At 36.4% G+C, this 19004-nt stretch overlaps 1 protein-coding gene across 1 annotated transcript; it reads left to right on the top strand.

The window, feature by feature from the left end:
• Positions 1 to 341: 341 nt before the first annotated feature.
• LOC112185537 (histone chaperone ASF1) lies at positions 342 to 4599 on the top strand. Its single transcript, XM_024323799.2, has 2 exons — positions 342 to 646; positions 4077 to 4599. Exons 1-2 carry the CDS (start codon positions 404 to 406, stop codon positions 4266 to 4268), a joined length of 435 nt encoding a protein of 144 aa, XP_024179567.1. The 5' UTR covers positions 342 to 403; the 3' UTR covers positions 4269 to 4599.
• Positions 4600 to 19004: the final 14405 nt, after the last annotated feature.

Raw genomic sequence — 19004 nt, 5'->3', positions numbered from 1 at the left:
TGTCACTTGCGTTTAAATGGGGTAAATGAGGTTAAAAAAGTCTTAGTGGAGCAAGTGGACAATTTTTAGGTTAAAATTGAGTAAGTGGTCACGGCCCCTAAAAAAAATTATAAAAAAAAAGTTTTATTTTTTTCCCCTCTTTTGTGTCCTTATTAGTAATTTGGCATGAGTTAACAAATAATTTAGAAAAAGAGAGAGATACAAATACCAATTTTGGAGGTATGAATAGAAACTCCCTTTATATGTAATTAACCCTATAAAAAAAAACAAAAAATCCGACCCGGCTCATTTAGGGCGGACTTGCCCAAATTTAACCGACTTGGGAATGAGGAGGGTTGTTGGTTACATAGAGGTGAGGTAGTAGACTCCTAGTTAGAAGCTGATAGTTAGAGGGAACCCATCCATGGCGTTGCGGAGCCTGACGGTGCCTCTGCCCGCCGTAATTCCACCAACCTCCTCTTCTTCTTCTTCTTCTCCTCGCCGGTATAGTCTTACACAAAACAACCAGTACAATTCCCCTTGCTATGTAACTCTCCGCCGCACCCCTACCTTCGTCGTTCACAGCCTTCGGATGCGACGGCATGTCGTTCGGATGGCTCCCGAGGAGGAAAGGTTGACCCGTCGCTCCCCTCTCGATTTCCCCATCGTAAGTTTAACTTCTCTCTCTGATTAATTCTGTCGAACACGTTCTGTGCTTTCTGTAATTCTCTCATTGAATTTCTTGGTAGATTTCAAATTTATGGAGAGCTATTGCCACATTAGTATATAACTGATAACATACAACTTGTAGAGGTTTATTATCAGAGGAATGAGGACTTCTAATTCTGTGAGCAATATTTCAAGAGTCATAGTATAATACACTCTTGTCTAGGCTATATTTAGATCCAAACTGGGGATGTGTTGATGCACATCATGCTTCTCTTGTTGATGGGTTGTTATTACCTGCCATCGTGTCATTGATTTCTGTTAAGTATCATCTGATTCTTGACCATGCCTACGGGTTGCCATCTCGGCAGATGAGAATGAAAGGTAAACTGTCGTTTACTTTCAATTGTAGCTTGTTTCTTAGATTTGTCTTGCTTCCCCATGCTCAGTTGTAGGAAAACTGTACATTAAAATCATTTTGCTGTTTGGGTTTCCCGAGCGGGACAACTTTTAGAATTCAGTAGATTTGGCCCTATGAAAACAACCATCAGAACATAGCGCTAGGATATAGCCCCCACTCCATGCGGAGGTTTTTAGCCAGATTAATTTAGAAAACATTCAGTCAGGTCAAGAATCCAAGGCCGGTGGTACTACTCTCTCACTCCCTCTTTCCATCCTTATAGCCCAAATAAATTGAGAGAATAAAATCAGTAGGAATGGAACCTAAAATGGCAGCACTGAAGTTGAACCCCCAATGGAGAGCAAGAGTATCCCTGTATCATTCTGTTTTGCAATCTGCTCAAAGTGTGCACTCTCATACACACACCCACACACACAGAACCATATATTAGAATGTGTGATTTCTCCATTGCTAGACACATTAGATGTTATCCGGTGAAAAAATCCTGGAATGGGACGTGTAAATAGGGAATTAGGAAGATTCTTCTCTTTACTGTGTTGTCGATGAAAATGAAAAGTTATAAAGACAGAGAAAAGCTTTATTTTTTATTAATTTTTTTGTAATTTAAAACAAGCTATATATGCTGGAATATGCCTTATGTATTGATTATCAATTTGTAGGAACTACATAAATGTATGTTGTAAACATTACTACTGATATTGAATGTCAGGACCATGGGTTTCTGCTTTTCTTCCTTGTGCCCTGGGTTTCAAACCCCTCGGGTTACCTTCCTAGCCGTTTTCTAGAGTTTCCAGTCTCCCAAAGGTTGTAGGGTTTGGTTGGAGGATCCAATTTCGATTTCGGGTCCACAAATCAGATTGGGGGATGGGTATAACTAAAAATGCTGCAAGACACTACAGGCTATTCTAGGCAGCAACAATACCAAATAGAATCTACTATTATCTGATAGACATGATAGGCAGTTCTACTTTTTTTTTTCTTTTTTTCAAGGGCCATAGGTGTAATCTTCTCTCTTGTTTTAATTTATTTTTCACCAATCTAATTAACTAGCCCTGTAATCAAAGTTGGTCTTTAAATGATTTTTTTTTTCATTTTTTTTTATAGATAAATTCCTTTTGTATAGTCAAATTTGAGAATGGCTTCCTCTTAGTGTTCTCCTCCTTTGACGTTGCTTTGCTTGGGTATCCCCAATTTTTTTTTTTGTCTCTTTTGTTTCCTTGTAAGAAAAATTGGAGTTAGGCTTAATCAAAAGTTCAAAACTAAAATGAGTTGGCTGTGGATATTGAAGTCGTGCAGACTTGCCCAAGTTGTAGCCAGTGGAGATGAGTCAGGAATCAGAAGAGTAGTATAATCTAGTTAGGTAGATTATAGCAATCCCAACTCCCTGTCCTCTGAAAGAATTATTTGACCTATTTTGAAGTCATTTCATGTAGGCAGAACTCGGTATATGTAGAAAATAACCAAGATGTGAATGATATCTTCCAAGTGCTAATGACGTGTTTGTCTATTGGCCCGCATAGCATGTTTCCATCTTTAAGGATTTGGGATCGCCAACATTAGGGAGAAGTAGGATTTGGGAGTTCATAATACCCTTCAGTATGGCTTTCATGTATTTTCAATCTACGGTAGTTGCTTCTTGTGACCAGCCATCTTGTCATTGAATTCTCTCCTGAGTCTCTCTCTCTCTTTTTTTTCTCTTTGAAAAGAAACAAATTGTACTTATCACAATTAATGAATGCAATAAAAGTGGACTACTGGTCCACATAAAAGAGAAAAAACCTGTTAAGCAAAGAAGCACAAGAAATTTACACTAAATACAATTGGGCAGCTGCAGACAGGACAGTCCATAGACCCTATGCTTAGACTACAGTTCCCCTACAGTCAAGCAAAATTTGAGAAATGCTAGTCTCTGAAGCAGAAGCTAATGAAGCTGCCAAAAATGTAGCAAGAGCAGAACCCCTCCATCCCTGCATCTCTATAATCTTTGAAATTCCTTCTATTTCTTTCCATCAGTAGTTCCCATGTGACAGCTCGCTACAATCCCAGAAAACATTAGCCTTCTTCCCTTTACCAAAGCCAAGATGCCTTGAACTTAATAGAGCAAGACTCCCTGTTGGAATCTTCGACCTCAATCCTGCCTTTCTGCTTAGTACCATCCCACTTTTACATATGGCCATCTAAACTGATGAAATAGAAGGTAAACTGTTTGTTTTTCCTCTTTTTCAAGGTATGTTGTCTTATATGCTAGAGCTATACTCAGGCAACTTGCTTCCTCACTCTCAATTAACGAAAAATTTGTAATTAAGTTATGCTTTTTGGGTGTTCCAAGTTACTGAACTTGGAACTCTAGTAGCTTGAGAGTGATCCCATCAAACTAGCAGCCTTAGAACATAGGAATTGATTATAGCTCCGCTGCATGTGGGGGGTGTATTGGTAAGTTGATTAAGCAAATACTTTGAAACTCTGCATGGCATAGAAGCATCTTTCGGAAGTGGGGCAAAAAGTGCCCTATAGTGCAGGTTGTTTGTTTTTCAAGTCAAGCTCCATATGCCCATCTCTTTTTAGGTTGGCATAACAAAGAAAGTATTTTCTATAAATGGTACAGGGTGGAGTAACCATGACATCTGGACGCCCCTCTTGTTTCTAGAATCAATAGAACTAGCTGCATTGTAGTTGAAGAGGAACCATTTCCTTTTATCATTCTTTGTTGATGGTTGCTCACTTGTTCCATAATGTCGGCACATAATCATTTATTGGGTTGTATGTGCAACTATTTTTATGATGACACAAACTAAAAAAAATAGGGATTTAGAAAGGTTCTTCAGTTTAATCTGGTGCTAGATGAGAGTGGAAAGAATATAAGACAAAGAAGCTAAAAAAGTACCCATAATTAAATAACAAGATATAGGCACTGGCTGTTGGAATTTTATTTTAAAGTATGATGTAGATTTAACTGAAACTTTATATATTGTTCTTTTCTCACCTGCTGTGCATTTACATCACATTTCAGGAATGGGAAAGACCAAAACCTGGGAGGAGACCAGATATATTTCCCCAGTTTAGCCCTATGAAAACACCTTTACCAACTCCAATGCCAGCAGATCCTCCCGAAGAAGATGAAGAAGAGGAAGAAAAGAAAGAGGATGACGAAGAAGGAGAAGACAATCCTGACAAGGAGAACCCAGGAATCCCAGAAGAGTAGTTGTGCATCACACTAGAGTATGTGGAGCATATATCACTTCAATGTACAGCTGCCTTGTCTGTTTTCAAGCTTGCCAAGTGCGGTTGATACAATCGAGTAGAATATGATAGAGTTAAAGCTGTTGGAACCAACTTTAAATGTCATGCCTGTAGCATTCTTACATATTATGCCTTACGATTTAACAACTCTAAATCTCTGTTGATTTGTTGAATACTGTCTTTAGTTTTTGTTTTTATTGAGCAATATTCGGTGTTTATAATGTTTAGAGGAGCTGTGTATAATCACATTTCCTGAATTGGGAATAGTAAGGTCTGGTAGGATGATTATTAAAGCTGTGGTCTAAAGAAAATAAGGCGAATGCCTCCACATTGACCAGTGAATTGGAATGAATGATCTTAATTTGCCGAAAATTCGATACTTGATTCCATTAGCAATGAATTTAGCCATTCAGTGTTCAAAATACAGTTCCATGCTTGAAGAGCTGTACAAATTCAGACAAAGCATAAGGATAGCAGCATAAGAGGCATTTCATCAAACATAGTAGTAGACATAGATTTTCGAATATTGGGTAATAAATGTATTCAACTACGCTATTTTGGAATCTCATATCTTCTACTGAAGAATACGTATATGAATTTGAAGGGCTTGTTACAAGCTTCAAAATGGTGGTAAAATTATTTATTAAGCTCAACTTTTAAAAATTATAATTGAGCGTGAAAAGACTTGCTAGAGTGGAGGTTACTGACGTTTCTTTCTCAAGAACAATTTGGGTCTTCTCGTAGATATATGCACCATGGGAATCCAAAGGTAATTGGTCGTTATAAGTCGATGTTAATTCGAACAATACATAACATTGTAAAGAACAGTACAGGGAAGTCACCTAATCACATTGACTACTGAAGTGGATCAGGAAAATTCTCTTGATAAGACAAACTTAGCATATGAATTTGCATTGCCGGAAAGAATGAATGGTAATTATGCTAACAGTAATAACAAGCTGATCAATGCACCAAACATATGGTACTTTAATCTCAAAACTCGAGACTCATTAGTACTCCTAAAATGTGATGGTGAACAAATAAAGCTTGAGCACAACAGCCAGAGCCACAGAAGGATCCCGGCCACAATCAAGAACCACCTTTCACCTGCTGACATAATGTGTGTTTGAAGGTTAATGACCAAAAAATGGCGGACATGACCACAGCCACACAAGCAATTACTTGTTGGAAAGGGGCACAACTGAGAGACACTGCAAGCAGAGAGTAGCAAAGTCAGCTAGCTACTGTATCCATCTAAATCTGAGATTTTTCATTGTAAAATGCACCTATGAAAGCATTAATTGGCTCGTGATAAACAATGAAAAATTTACCATTTAGTAATTCTAACCTAAAACATTAATGTCCAAACTCTTAGAGGTAGCAGCATTTAAGAAAGCATCCCCGGGATTCAACTTTTGCAACGTAAAATTTTGACATCCAGAAAATTTCTGATAGATGTTTTCCTCCCACCCTTGATCTACATTTTAATGGTGCATAGGTCGAAATAGCTGGAATGAGCTTTGGGGAGATCGAAACGTTTCTGAAATACATCTCTTTAGTAATAGGGCTAAGGATAAAAATACATCAAAACAAGGGACTTACCAAAGCTGGAATAAAGGCAAACAGGGACAAGCCATACAGATAAAACAATAAGTCTAGGCTCTGGCTGGTAGGTTATCTTGTAGAACTTTATTTATAGATCATTTGTTGCATATTTTATCTCATGATCAATTAGGATGGTTGACCCAAAAGGCAATAAGAACAAGTATTAGAATGATAGCCTCTTATTTAAGTAAAGCAATGGGAGTATAACTGAACTAACATCAAGAGCAATAAGACGAGATTCATATGTTGGAGATATGGTATCAAACATTCATATTTAATAAATCTAATCCGGCAACCAAATCAATTAAATCAATTGAGCACATCATATAGACACAAATAATATAAAGAAGAAGAGATATGAAGAGTCAAGCCTGTGAGAACAAGAGAGGCACGACATTGGCTATCCTAAAGCCGTAGACGCCTTTACGTCTACAACTCCAATATATAGCCCTTTGCACGACTAACGGTAGATGGGGTGCCCAGTATTTATCAGCTGCCCAAGGATTAGGAAATAGGAACGAAAAGAAGAAAGATGAAGAGTAAGAGAATGAAAGCAGTACAAAGTTCTCTACCTTTTGTCTCAAGAGTTAATGTTTATAGAACTCTTTATAACCCTTAAAAAAGATATGACTCTTCATTTAAATTAATATTATTTAAATAATAATATGAGTTTTGAATCTTAATAATTTAATAAAAAACCAACAATCCCCCACAAGATTCAAAACTCAATGAACTTAAAAAGATGGGAAGGTTTTTTTTTTTGAGGTTTGGACGACAGTAGTGACCACACACACACCCTCATGCAGTGTATCTAGTGTAGTTGGACTAATCACTGCACCGCAGACGCACGAACCTTGGTGTGTAATCAACCTAGGTCCCTCAAATCTGCTGGCCACGGGGTGGAGTTGGGATTCAAACGCTAGACCTGGGGGTTCCAGACTAGGCCACTCAACCAACACACCACACCAAGTGGTTAAGATGGGAAGGTTGAGAGAAGGAAATTTGGGCAACTTTTATACCATGCAATAGGTGTAGCCGTGTAGGTGTCTTCCGAACTTGAACTTACACTTAGTGTAAACAACTTTCATTTGAAGGAATCATAGTTCACTATGAGTCTTGAACTAGACCCCTTTTAATCAAATTACACATTGTCACACACATGATATCGATACGTAAACTTGGCGTGGGTTAGCACTAGTTATGGCCATGCGCTTAATCTTGATACTCATGAAAGTTATTAGAGTGCAGCCCACCTCTCACAGTTACGGCCTCACAACTACTCTCACTTACGTGAGTTCTCCAAGAGTTACATGTGACAATATATACCCCAAACTTATTCAAGGTAAGATACCTTTCCTTAATTTCACATTAATATAGAACTATGCCTTAGGGATGTGAGGGAGAATCTGTTTTTGGATGTCTCCTTAAAAATTTGTGCTATGTAAATGAGTCACGCAATATGAATTGTTTCTACCACATTGAACTTCCTTCATAGGATCTCCAATCACAGAAGTTGAGTTTCTTCCCTAGGTGACTCCCTTATGGGCTTAACTACACCCCCTACGACATATAATAAATATTATAGTCTCCTACCCAAGACTATAGCCTTCTTGAGGCATATATAGCTTTTTGTCATATTGAATGAATTTGATCATTCAAGACTTGCCCTCCTTGCTAATACATCCATGTTAGATGAGTTTTGGGTGGAGGACACACTTGATATCATACAGGATGTTCTTATTGAGGATGATTGTTCTTTATCACGAGGTTTAGACTATATGCCCCCCTCATTGTATTGTCCAAGTATAAATAATGAAAATATAGGAAGGAGCACCACCACTCCAACCTAACGTGGCTTTTGCCAGTCTTAAAAAAAAAAAAAAATTGTTACACATTGACACTCGTACAAGCGTTTAGGAGCACATTCGATTAGCTAGAAATTAGACCATCACATAAATTGAAAGACTTCAATACAGGTAATATTACACCACATCCGAACTTTAGGTTTCAAAAACCCCTTTAATTTGTTTCCATTCTTCTTGAGGCTAGCACCTCCAAAAGACTCTTTCTGTTGTACCTTGGCTCTAAGCTCTTTCAGTGCCAGCTCATCATTAGAATAACAGCTTTTTATTAATAATTAGTCAAATAACTACATAAAAAAAGAACCAGGATATTGTGACAATTGCATGAGCTCTTACCTTCTCCTCATCCTTCTTCGTCTGAAGCTTAGCCAAATCATCATGTAGGGTAGCAAATAAAAATTGATATTGCAAGGAAAATTGCGATAAAATCTATAACAAGGCAAGTCCTGCATGAGCCTAAACATGGGCTCGATCAATAAAATCTGAAGAAACATATGCTTAATAAGAACGCAAGACACATATAACTAGGCCTCAAACCCAAGGCAAAGATTGAAATCTGAGCAGGACAATCCAACCTTAGAAACTTAGAATACAAGATTTTATCATGGAACAACTTATATTGTGGTAATAACAAAATAGTTAACGTATGAAAAATGCCAAGTGCAAAAACATTCCAAGCTAGAAGCCTAATGCAACAATTCCTACTAGCAACGACTATGTTTCTTAGAGTGATCTAAGATATTCATGCATCTTCAATGAGAATTTCATCTTCTAAATTCTAATGTGTAATGATTGTGATATATCTGTAGTAACACATTCCACTGCATGAAGAGCAGAGCAGCAAATGGCATCAAAAATAGTTTTCACACGTACAATACGAATCTTCTTTCAAAATATTCTCGATCCCTTGGTTGCAGACTTGATATAAAAGCCTCAGGCTTGGTTTAATAAACTTCAGACTTTAAGTAGACCGACATAGAGGTGTATTAATTAGCTTTGAGTAGTTCCAGAGATATCAAAATTTTATACAAAATGATGTGGCATATGCCGCAATGTCACTTTTGTGCTGAATCTACAATGATCATGGAAGTATGGCTGTAATTTCATATTTTTAACTACTAAAATGAAACAAAACAATTGTGATTAGAAACAAAATAAGAAAATTAAAAAGTTCTCAGTCATTTGCTAAAAAAGAGGACATCTATTTTCATTAAAAAAAAAAAGGAAAAAAAAAAGTGACTCGTATGTAATAGGGAGTAATCTTGCAATTGGCTGTGTTGACAATCAACCCTATATAAGCACTTCAAAGGACAACATCATTTGTTTCTCTCTTCTTCTCTCTGCTAACTTTCATGATGTATTAAATCAAGGGTTTGTGGTGGTTGTTCTAATAGAATACAAGGGAATTGACTTCTGAGTGGCTGTTTGTTCTAGTTGAACAAATGGGAATTGGAACAACCAAGGGTTTTTTGATGATAAATCGAAATCATATTTCAATAATAAAAAAATAATCTTTGGTTGCTCTAATTCGCTCAATTAATTTTCACAATGTATTCAAGAGCCCTCTTCTGCTTCTACTCACCCAAGGCTTTGTTCTTCCAAAAGATAGAGGGCAAACTTACTAATTGGATTTTCAAAAAAAGATTAAGATAGTGGTTTAGTTTTTATTTTTCGCAAATTCTCATTTCTTGTTTCACTCTTTTATGATTTGTGCAGATTTTTGTTGCCAATCACCCGATTAGATATGTGCGCCCAACCATTCCTATAAAATTCCCAAATCCTAAACCCCCAAAGTCCCTAATCCTAAAATCAGAGCGGAAAGAAAAAAAAAAGCTCTCAAGTGAACGCAAAATGAAACTTCCAGCAATTTGCAAAAACTCTGACATCGATCTGCTTCCTTCCAACTATAGGCCAGATCGGCATTGGACTCCTAGGGTCGGCGTCGTTGATTGTCCTCACCAACCCTTCTAACGACCTCCAGCTCTCTTTTGCCGACACGACTTTCATCAGCGATATGTAGACCTGTAAACGGATCGGATTTGGAGCGGATCGACCTAATAAAAAAATTCAACCCGAATCCGCTCCGTTAACCTGGTGGATCGTTGATAGCTTGATCCAAATCTGTATCTGCAGGATTAAAGGATACCTGATCCGTTTATAATATTTTTAAATTTTAAATAGTAATATTAAATTTGTATCATGATACCTCATAAAATATTAATAAAATATTAAAACAACATAAAGAGTATCAGCGAAAGTAGAATTACATTATCAAAATATTCCCTACACCCGATAAATTATGAGAGATGTCAGGAGATGTGTATGAGATTAATTGTGCTTCTATAACCTTCTTAGCTTTTTGCTAAACTAAACAAAGCCTTTATCAATAATGCTTCTTGGATGATGGACTAATTGACTCTGTTTACGAAGACCGTCCCTTAGGATTTTGCAAAAAAATTGTATTAAGAAATTATTAATATTTTATATTTTTCAAAAAATAATAACGTATTAAAAAAATATTTTATTATTATGAAAACGGACCGGATCATTAACGGATAGGATCGACCTAAATCCATATTTGATCCGTTAAATAAACGGGTTAACGGATTTGGATCATTAACGAATCAACGGATCCAAATTTTCAATCCAAACCCATCAAATAGCCACGGATCCGGAGCGGGTCCGGATCAAAATCCGGTCCATTTACAAGTCTAGCGACAAGCACTTCTCCGCCGCCTTGGCGTTCATTGGTGACAAGATCGGCCACTTTTTAGCCACGTTGCTCACTGCATCACCAATTGGCCACACCAACCCCTTCACCGCCCTCGGCGACTCTTCCTCCGCCTAGGCGTGGCACGAGCACTCCTCCACCTCCTCAGCGTGGATTAGGGACTCCTTCGCATAAGAGTGCCTCGAGTGCTCCTCCACTGACTCAGCGTGGATCGGCGACTCCTCCTTCGCCACGCGCCTCCTCTTTGCTCCCTCGGTCAGATCTCTATGCTTTCTTTTGTCTTTGATTCTTGATGAGCCCCAATTACATGTGTTTCTTATGGCTCTGAATTAGTGGATGCATTATCTCCGGTGGTCACTATTAATTCTTTGATATATATTGTGGTTTGGTGGTAAAGTAGTTTGTGTATTGCTATGAAAGTGAAGAGTTTGGTTATCTTTTTCATAACCAGGTCCAACGTATAATTTAATTAGTGTAAATAGAGTTGCCAATGGTTCATTTCTACAACTAGCTGTGTTAGAAGTCTGCATCTAGGCGTTTTTTTTTCCTGCATGATTGGCTCTATAGAGTGAAGAGTCTGCTAACTATTTGTGGTTGATACTATCTTGTGGTTCAAGCTTATCCAGTCATCTTGTTTTATCTAAGAGTATGAAATTCTTTTTTATCATATTTTGTATGAAGCATAAGTGAAACTTACAGCTTAAAGTATGACTGTTTTCACCTTTAGGAATTGGTTTTTCATTAGTTTTATGATAATGTATGTATTAGTATTAGATTCATTTAGCAGACATGGTTTGCATCAGGTTAATTTGTAATTGAAATTATCTAATAGGGTGATGAGAGCAATATTTACTATGTTTTTAATGCATTTCTCTCTACATTTTACTTAGTTATTTCTTTAACAATATCATTTCTAACTTAGTTTTCGTTTTTAGGTACTTTTGAGTCTAGAAATGGAATGCAATGAGTTATATGCACAGAAATGAAAAGAAATGGAGAAATGAAGTTTTCCCAGTTCTACTAGGAAAAGGAATATCAGTTGAAGTAGGAGTCCTAAGTCAACTAGGAGTGAGCTCCGAAAAATGATGTTTGGAAATGAGAAATGACAGAGTCCTAGTTGGACTGGGAAACTTGATCACATTAAGAATCCTGATGGTACTAGAAGACCTGGGAAGACTAAGAGATGTTGTGGCTTTAAGATGACTAAAGTTTTTTCAAGAATGTTTTGGAATGTACAAGAATAGCATTACATATATAGATGGGTGTTGAAAATGTCCAATTGAAAAAGATTGGCCCCAACATTGAAGCATGTGACTTGCACATGAGTCTCTAGAATCATCCATGATGTCTTGGAGGAGTTTGATTCCCATAAATATTGCTTTTGCTATGAGAAATAAAAGAATATCTAGAAGATTTGGCAATGCATCAAAAAGGGAGAGTTTTGAAGAAAATCTACTTTGTGTGAATTATGGAAAAGAAAATAAAGAGAATAAATATTGATTTAGGTTTCCTGATTGCATACAAGTTGAATGATGACCATTTTGATGGAAGATACATAATAATTTCGGCAAGAAGATTACATAGAAGATTCAAGATTGTTCTTTGCTTCTCATGGAATATTTTGATTGGTTGAATGATGTCATGAAAGTAGATTTCGTTCTTGATACCCAAGATAGTCGTGCACTATATATAGGAAGGTTTGTGAAGTTGTTTTACACACCACAAAATTCAGAATCAAATTACACAAACTCGTCCCCTTCTCTTCTCAATATTTCGGCGACTTCATAAATCTTTAAAGTTCAAGACCGTGAAGCATCTCCATCTCCATTCAAGAATCCTGCCATGAGCCACCATTCATTCCGCTACCTTTGAAGCTTCTTGTGTTCTTGAAAGATTCAAAAGTGTAACCATGAACATCTTATTTTGTTTTCGGTTTTGCTTTGTAAAACTGTTTCAGTTTTTAATCTTATTTGGATTTCGATTCTCGTTTTGGTTTTATGATTTGCGATTTCATGATTGGATGAAGTGTTGAATTTAGATATATAGTTTTCGAATACTATGAAGCATGTTTTAGGTTTTAGATTTTCAAAATAAAAATTGTGATTTCATAAATGTTAAGCCTGTTTGTTGGTTTTGTGCGAAATAACCCATCGTTTTTGTGTTAATTGATCTTATGATGCATACTTTGATTGATTAGCATGTAATTGAATCTATATTAAGATTTGCTAGCGTTCTAGGTCTCAATAATTAAAATGAAAAACCTATAAATACTTAGGTAAATTAACAATGAATCTTGCATGCTTGATTAGCGTTTTAACTTGTGTTCTTGGCTTGAATTGATCAAACTTTCATATGTGGTTAATGCGTTGATTGTGTTCTTGTTAGTGATTAGCAACCACTAGTAATTGCATGTTTAATAGGGTTAACTATGGTGTGTTCATCTAGTTAATTTAATTAAGGGAAGTAAAAAAGACTTTGCATGCGTTCATCTCTGTGCTTGATTGATTCCTTACTATGAAATATTTTGATTCGTGATTTGATCTTTGAAACTTTGCCAACTTGTTAGTAATAGTTAACTATATCTATTTTCGTTCCATTCATATAATTGTATCTTGATTCTTTGTTTGATGTGTCACATGTATATAATTAGTTGTTAAATTAGAATTAAAATCCAAAAATCTCATTTTCTTTGTATTTTCGTAAATATTGTATATATATTCTTTGTTCATTTGTCTAACATTTTATTTTTCAAGATTAATAAGGCCATAATCCCCGGTTAAGAATGATCCCTACTTATTCTTACTACATTGATAGGGTTTTAAATTGAGCACTAAGTTTTGTGCAGGTCATAGGGTATTAGTTCAACATGTATATTAATTGCGTAAAGAAAATGGTTAAAATATTCAACATGAATGAACATCCTATTCAAGTTGTAAATGTCTTAGAAATTGTTTTTTCTTAATTGGATGCGTGTTGGTATTTTGAAATTGGTCAAAAAGGATTCTTCCAAAATTTTTGGCTTTGCCTTCATTTACACTCTTTGTTCTTGATGACTGCAACTGCTTCTTTAAACTTTGATCTTCTTTCCTTAAAGTGGCTTATGCAGATTCTACTTGCTTGGATTTTCTTTCCAATGACCGCAATTAGTTCTTTAAATGTTGGTTTTCATTTTTTAGAGCCGTAGTATGGTTGCTTCTGCAGATTCTAGTTGTCCATAAAAAGTAGTTTTTATTGTTTTGTTATTATTTTATGTAAACGTATTAATAATGACTATTAAATTGTGCCTGGCCAGCTGCTCGACCTCGTGTTGCGCCACGAGTCGGTCGACCACTTGGCCTGGACGGTTTACCTTTCATTGGGCCACTCTTTTCTCCTATGGTTCACCCCTTGTTGCTGGTCCTGAGGGCCGTGTGGTCACCAATGTCACTTTCTGCATTCTTCACCTATAGGTATAGCGTTTTGAAATTATATAAATTTAAATTATGTGAGCAATATTTGAAGTGAAGACATAATCACTTGTTTAATATTGTAGGATATTGTTCCACATGCTCATCCACGTTCTGTGCCACGGGGGGGGGGGGGGGGGGGGGGTGGGTGGGTGTTGGGCTGGTCGACCACTGGGTCTGGATGGTTTACCATTCATTGGGCCATTGTTTGCTCCTAGAGTTCACCCTCTAGTTGCTGATGATGAGTGCCTTTTGGTCACTGATCCTATTTTTGTGCCACGCATTCTTCGTCTTCAGGTATAGCATTTAGTTTATTGTGTTTCCGCACTTTAGTTTATTTTTTCAACAAGCCTTCTGAAAGAATTATCTTACCTTTTTTAAGGTGTTTGTTTTTTCTCCTTTTCGATGATATGTTGTCTAATATGCTACAGCAATACTCGGGCATTTTGATTCTTAAATCTTAATTAATGATAAATTTGTATTCAATTAATTTGTGCTTTTCGTGTGTTCCAAGTTACTGATCGTAGTACTCTAGTAGCTGGAGAGTCAGTTCCCAATTCCCATTAAACTAGCAGTGTTAGAACAAAGGAATTGATTATAGCTACGCTGAATGTGGGGGTTTACTAGTAAGTTGATTAAGAAAATAGTTCAGTAATCTTTATGGCATAGAAGCATCTCTCTCTAAAAAGTTTTTTTTTTTTTTTTTAGAATGCTCTAAAAAGTATTTTCTAGAAATGGTAAAGGGTGGAATTTCAAATGAGTAATTATTATACTCTTACCTAAAGCTCACCTCCCCTTAGGAATAGTAACTCTCTTAGGAATATTGGTTTTACGTTTCTACCCTTACTGTTTCTCACGTGCTTTTCCGCCTTTTCCCTCATCTAAATGTTTATCTCCTCTTCGATCTCTCTCTGTTTTTTTTTTTTTTTTTTTTTAGTTGGGAACGATTTAAAACTGGAGGCCAAGTGCATCGCTTTTGGTTTTTGGGTTAACATCTTTTCGGAATTGCATTGATAGAAGCAGGAGAGCGTTAGGTCACATGCCCTCTCTCAATTTTTCTTTTCCCAGGTTTAATTTCTGAAAGATCCCAATTTTTAACTGGTCATTTTAGTTGTATTCATGTGTAATTGTATAGTTGCTATATGAGTTGGGTGGCATTATGCAGTCAATTATATGGAAAAGTTAGCTCTTTGCTTTATTTCAGCAACCTTGATTGTATATCACTTTCTTCACATGTTAGCAAGCTAGAAATAAAGTGGATACATATGTGTTATAACAATATTAAACACACCTGGAATGACTATTAATCAGTTGAAAGGTTGTCGCATTATCAAATTCAACTTACAGCTTCCAAGTATTTGGCCTCATTTAAAAAAATATTAATAATAATAATAATAAATATCTGCCTGTTCTTTGAACTTCTCTCCATGCTTGAGAACTTACAAATTGACATGATACATTTTTCATCTACTGCAGTTTCTCAATAAACAGATGACAATTGTTACTTCATGAGTCAATCATAATTGGTGTGTTTGAACTATATGGTTTAAGATTTAGCACTATACAACTCAAATTGAGAGAGTTAAAAAAAAAAAAAAAACTATTAATTCTTCTGGGATTAGATTTTCAGATTATGCTTACTTAAATGCAGCGCTACATTTCCATAAAAAAAAAATATATTTATAGTAATGTAAAAACATAATCATTTTGCTTATTTGTACATACATGCATTGGCTAGGATATATGAATGCATATACCAACTTATTATATCTGGTAGATAGATTAAGCCATGCATGAAATCATTTGGATCCCTGTAATATGATTGTTTTTGTTAAGAAAATGAGTGATTTCTTGAGTTGAGCAGTATTATGTGTTTGGCTACTTCAGCTCTAGCATTTTTTATCATTCTGGAGAATTCTCAGCAATTTTCACTTTTGCTAATGGATTGATATGCTCAAGCTAGGAGTCAATTTTAAAATCGTAAAATTGGCAAAAGTTAGGATGGCTCTGCTAGGGTTGCACTCCAGCCGCCCTTGGCCTCTCCTCCATCACAGATGGACATCTATTCCGATCTCCTTTTCATCGGATTCATTGAGCATGCATGCTGCTATCTCCTCCAAGAGGCCAAGGCCAAGGCTAGGCTTTCCACTTACCATGACCTCGTTCTCTCAATCCCAATCTACTTGTGGAGTCTCGATGCTATGTGTTTCGCTGAGGAATGCAGATCGATCTATGATGTGTTGGACCGAGACGTCAAGGAAAGATTTGGGCTCGATGGAGGCTGTGCAGGTGAGCAGCTTTGCTTGGGCGCTGCCGGCGGTGATGCAAGAAGAGGCAATCCTGCGATCTGTAGCTCTAGTGACGAGCGACTGTGATTATCGCTGGACGAGTACGACAGTGGAGGTGGTGACGCTATCGGGCCGGAGTTGCTGGTTTGGCAGATCAGATTCCTCATCCAACCTTTTTCGTTCATCTGGTTTCGACCAGATTCAACGTTCCATGGCGTGGGCTGGGGGGTCCAAATGGTGCAACTGGCCCTGTGGTTGCACTTGAAGCTTTTCAATATGGTGGTCTTCGCAGCATCTGATGGCAGTGCAGTCCGTGGCATGGGCCTGCTGGATCATGACTACACGACGCCAGGATTGGCTAGGCCTTTTGGGCTTGCTTACTTCTTTTGGGGCTGGGATGAGGTCCTTGGGCCTCATGAGGAGTGGGTCAGCCTTCTATGGCCAGGTCTCATTTAAGTTTTTATGTACTTAGCCTATTTACTTGTCTTTGGTAACATAGTTTATAGGCTTTCTTTGAATAAGTGAGCATGGGTACCGTCAAATTATCGGATCTAATCTATGTATCGATGTGGTATACCACAAAGTCTTTATCTACCCAGAGATGGTAGAGGGAGGATATGTAATGGTCATTTCTAGCCTGAGTTTATTAATATATCGACATGATATTCTTCAATATATGTATATGCTCAAGCTTTTTCCCATTAATCCAATCATGAGTCTCGGCCTTCAGAGCCAGAGGGTTCTTGTAAATCTTAGAGAAAAGCGGGAAGTTATTCTTTGGCAAGACAAGTTTCCTTCACATAATCTTTTTAGCTCCAATATGCATCATCACATAAACATATTACAGTTCAAGTTGTTCATTGCCATATAACATGGCTAGCACTAGCAGTTGGGATCATATTTATTTCTTTAGATTGACATTGACAAAGAGAGGTCAATCTGATAAACCATATTTCCAGCAATAAAGCCTTATCATTGTTACAAATATATGCTATTCATTTTGTTATATTTAATTACTGATTGCTACACAAAATTTTTTGGAAAAAAATAATCCTTAAATAACAAACAGATTATAATGTGCACGATGCAATGTATATGTATAGACATATAGAGAAATGATGACTGTTCTGGAAGCAAAACCATAGCATCATTGAGAATATGTCATCCCAACAAAGTATGAGATTATGTTTAGATCTTTAAGGATCATACATTTTAGTGGTAATGTTCACTTTAGTTTACTACAACTGTAGTTGTATTGGCTAATATCCTTTTGAATTTGATTGATGTGAATGCACAATTCAGTTGGGATTGCAGTGCCTTTGTGTTCTTTGTTTGATTGTTTCCATGTTCAAATCACATGTATTATAGATTTTCAGAGACCTGCACTTTGGTATTGAAAATTTGAACTATGATAGCACAACATGTCTATATGCATTCTTCCTCCCAATATATTATGGTTGGTATCAATACATGATGCATTACAAACAAATTTAGATATAAATTAACATGAATGTGTAAGAACCTTACTTTCAAGAGCTTCAAACCATCTTCCAGATTTTGCTACTTTCAATCCAATTGATTATTCTACCCAATAAATTATCCAACACAAGTCAAATATAATGTTCCAAATGCTGAATCCAGATTGTCATGAAAAATGCATCTTATGTTTCTATAAAAGTTTTAGGCATTTGATATAGTCATCAGTTTTGAAGAAATTGAAAAATACATTCTGGTTTTTAGGTTGGTTTACTTGGAGTAAATCTGTGTGACAGAACTTGCACTAAATGTTTCATATGTGTGTGACAAAATAAATATTTGTTGGGTAAGATTAAATTTGAATTATATTTGTGCACAAATAACTACACTTCCTATTTCTGCATACCAAAAAAAAAAAAAACAGCCTTAGCCTCTCCTACAAACATGCATCCTACTGTAGATTGGCATAGTTGTTTCCATTTTCCAGTGACAACACCTTAGCTGAGACTTCTAAAGAACTGTTACATGCTGAAAACAGTGAATCTGACATTATAAAATCAGCTAAGGAATCATCCGAGGAGCTGGTGTAATATAGTTAGTGTTAAATGCAAGCATAACCAGTTTTTTGCCAAGTCTAACCATTTTCTGCTATATGTATATAAACACCTACTTGATTAGCATATGCAACTTTGAAATATGGCCAAGGCTTCTAAAAACATCAATGTCCAAACTCTTAGAAGTAACAACATTTAAGAAAGCTTCCCCAGGATTCAACTTTTGCGATGTAAAACTTTTGTTATCTTCAGTAACACCATTTGTTATTAACTGTTAGTAGCAATATGTATTTTTTTTTTCTTTTTGAGTTTGGTAATTGATGTTTTTATGGGACTTGGTGTTATGTTATGCTTTAAATCCTTTTCTACTCCTATATTTCACAATCATGACGAGTTTCGATCTGCAAAATCAGGCATTTGTGGCAACCGTCTCTGCCACCACTTATATTGTACTTATTTCTTTTCTGATGCTCTTTGAGGAAGGGAGCCTTTAAACTTATAAAATTTATATTCTTTACAAAGACAATAGGCGTTGAAGAGGTATCTTGAATATGAATATGAAGAAGCTTGAGCAAACAGTATATATACTTGAAGTAACTAGATGACAACATGTTTGATGTTAATTGTTTTGAATTGTTGATGTTGATCAACCATGCTGGTTGAACTGAGAAATCCAAGTACATATCTACAAAAACTTGTTAAAAGTGTCAAGGTAAAATGCACTTTTGAGACAACA

This window comes from Rosa chinensis, chromosome 2 (genome assembly GCF_002994745.2).
Source record: "Rosa chinensis cultivar Old Blush chromosome 2, RchiOBHm-V2, whole genome shotgun sequence".
In the NCBI taxonomy this organism is placed as follows: Eukaryota; Viridiplantae; Streptophyta; class Magnoliopsida; order Rosales; family Rosaceae; genus Rosa; species Rosa chinensis.
Note: the sequence above shows the minus strand (reverse complement) of the source record. Positions and strands in the feature narration are given on the sequence as shown.

Excerpts from the sequence above, each read along its gene's own strand:
- LOC112185537 (XM_024323799.2), top strand. The coding sequence starts at position 404 with ATGGCGTTGCGGAGCCTGACGGTGCCTCTGCCCGCCGTAATTCCACCA. Across the intron at positions 647-4,076 it reads CCCCTCTCGATTTCCCCATC|GAATGGGAAAGACCAAAACC; the intron begins GTAAGTTTAACT and ends ATCACATTTCAG.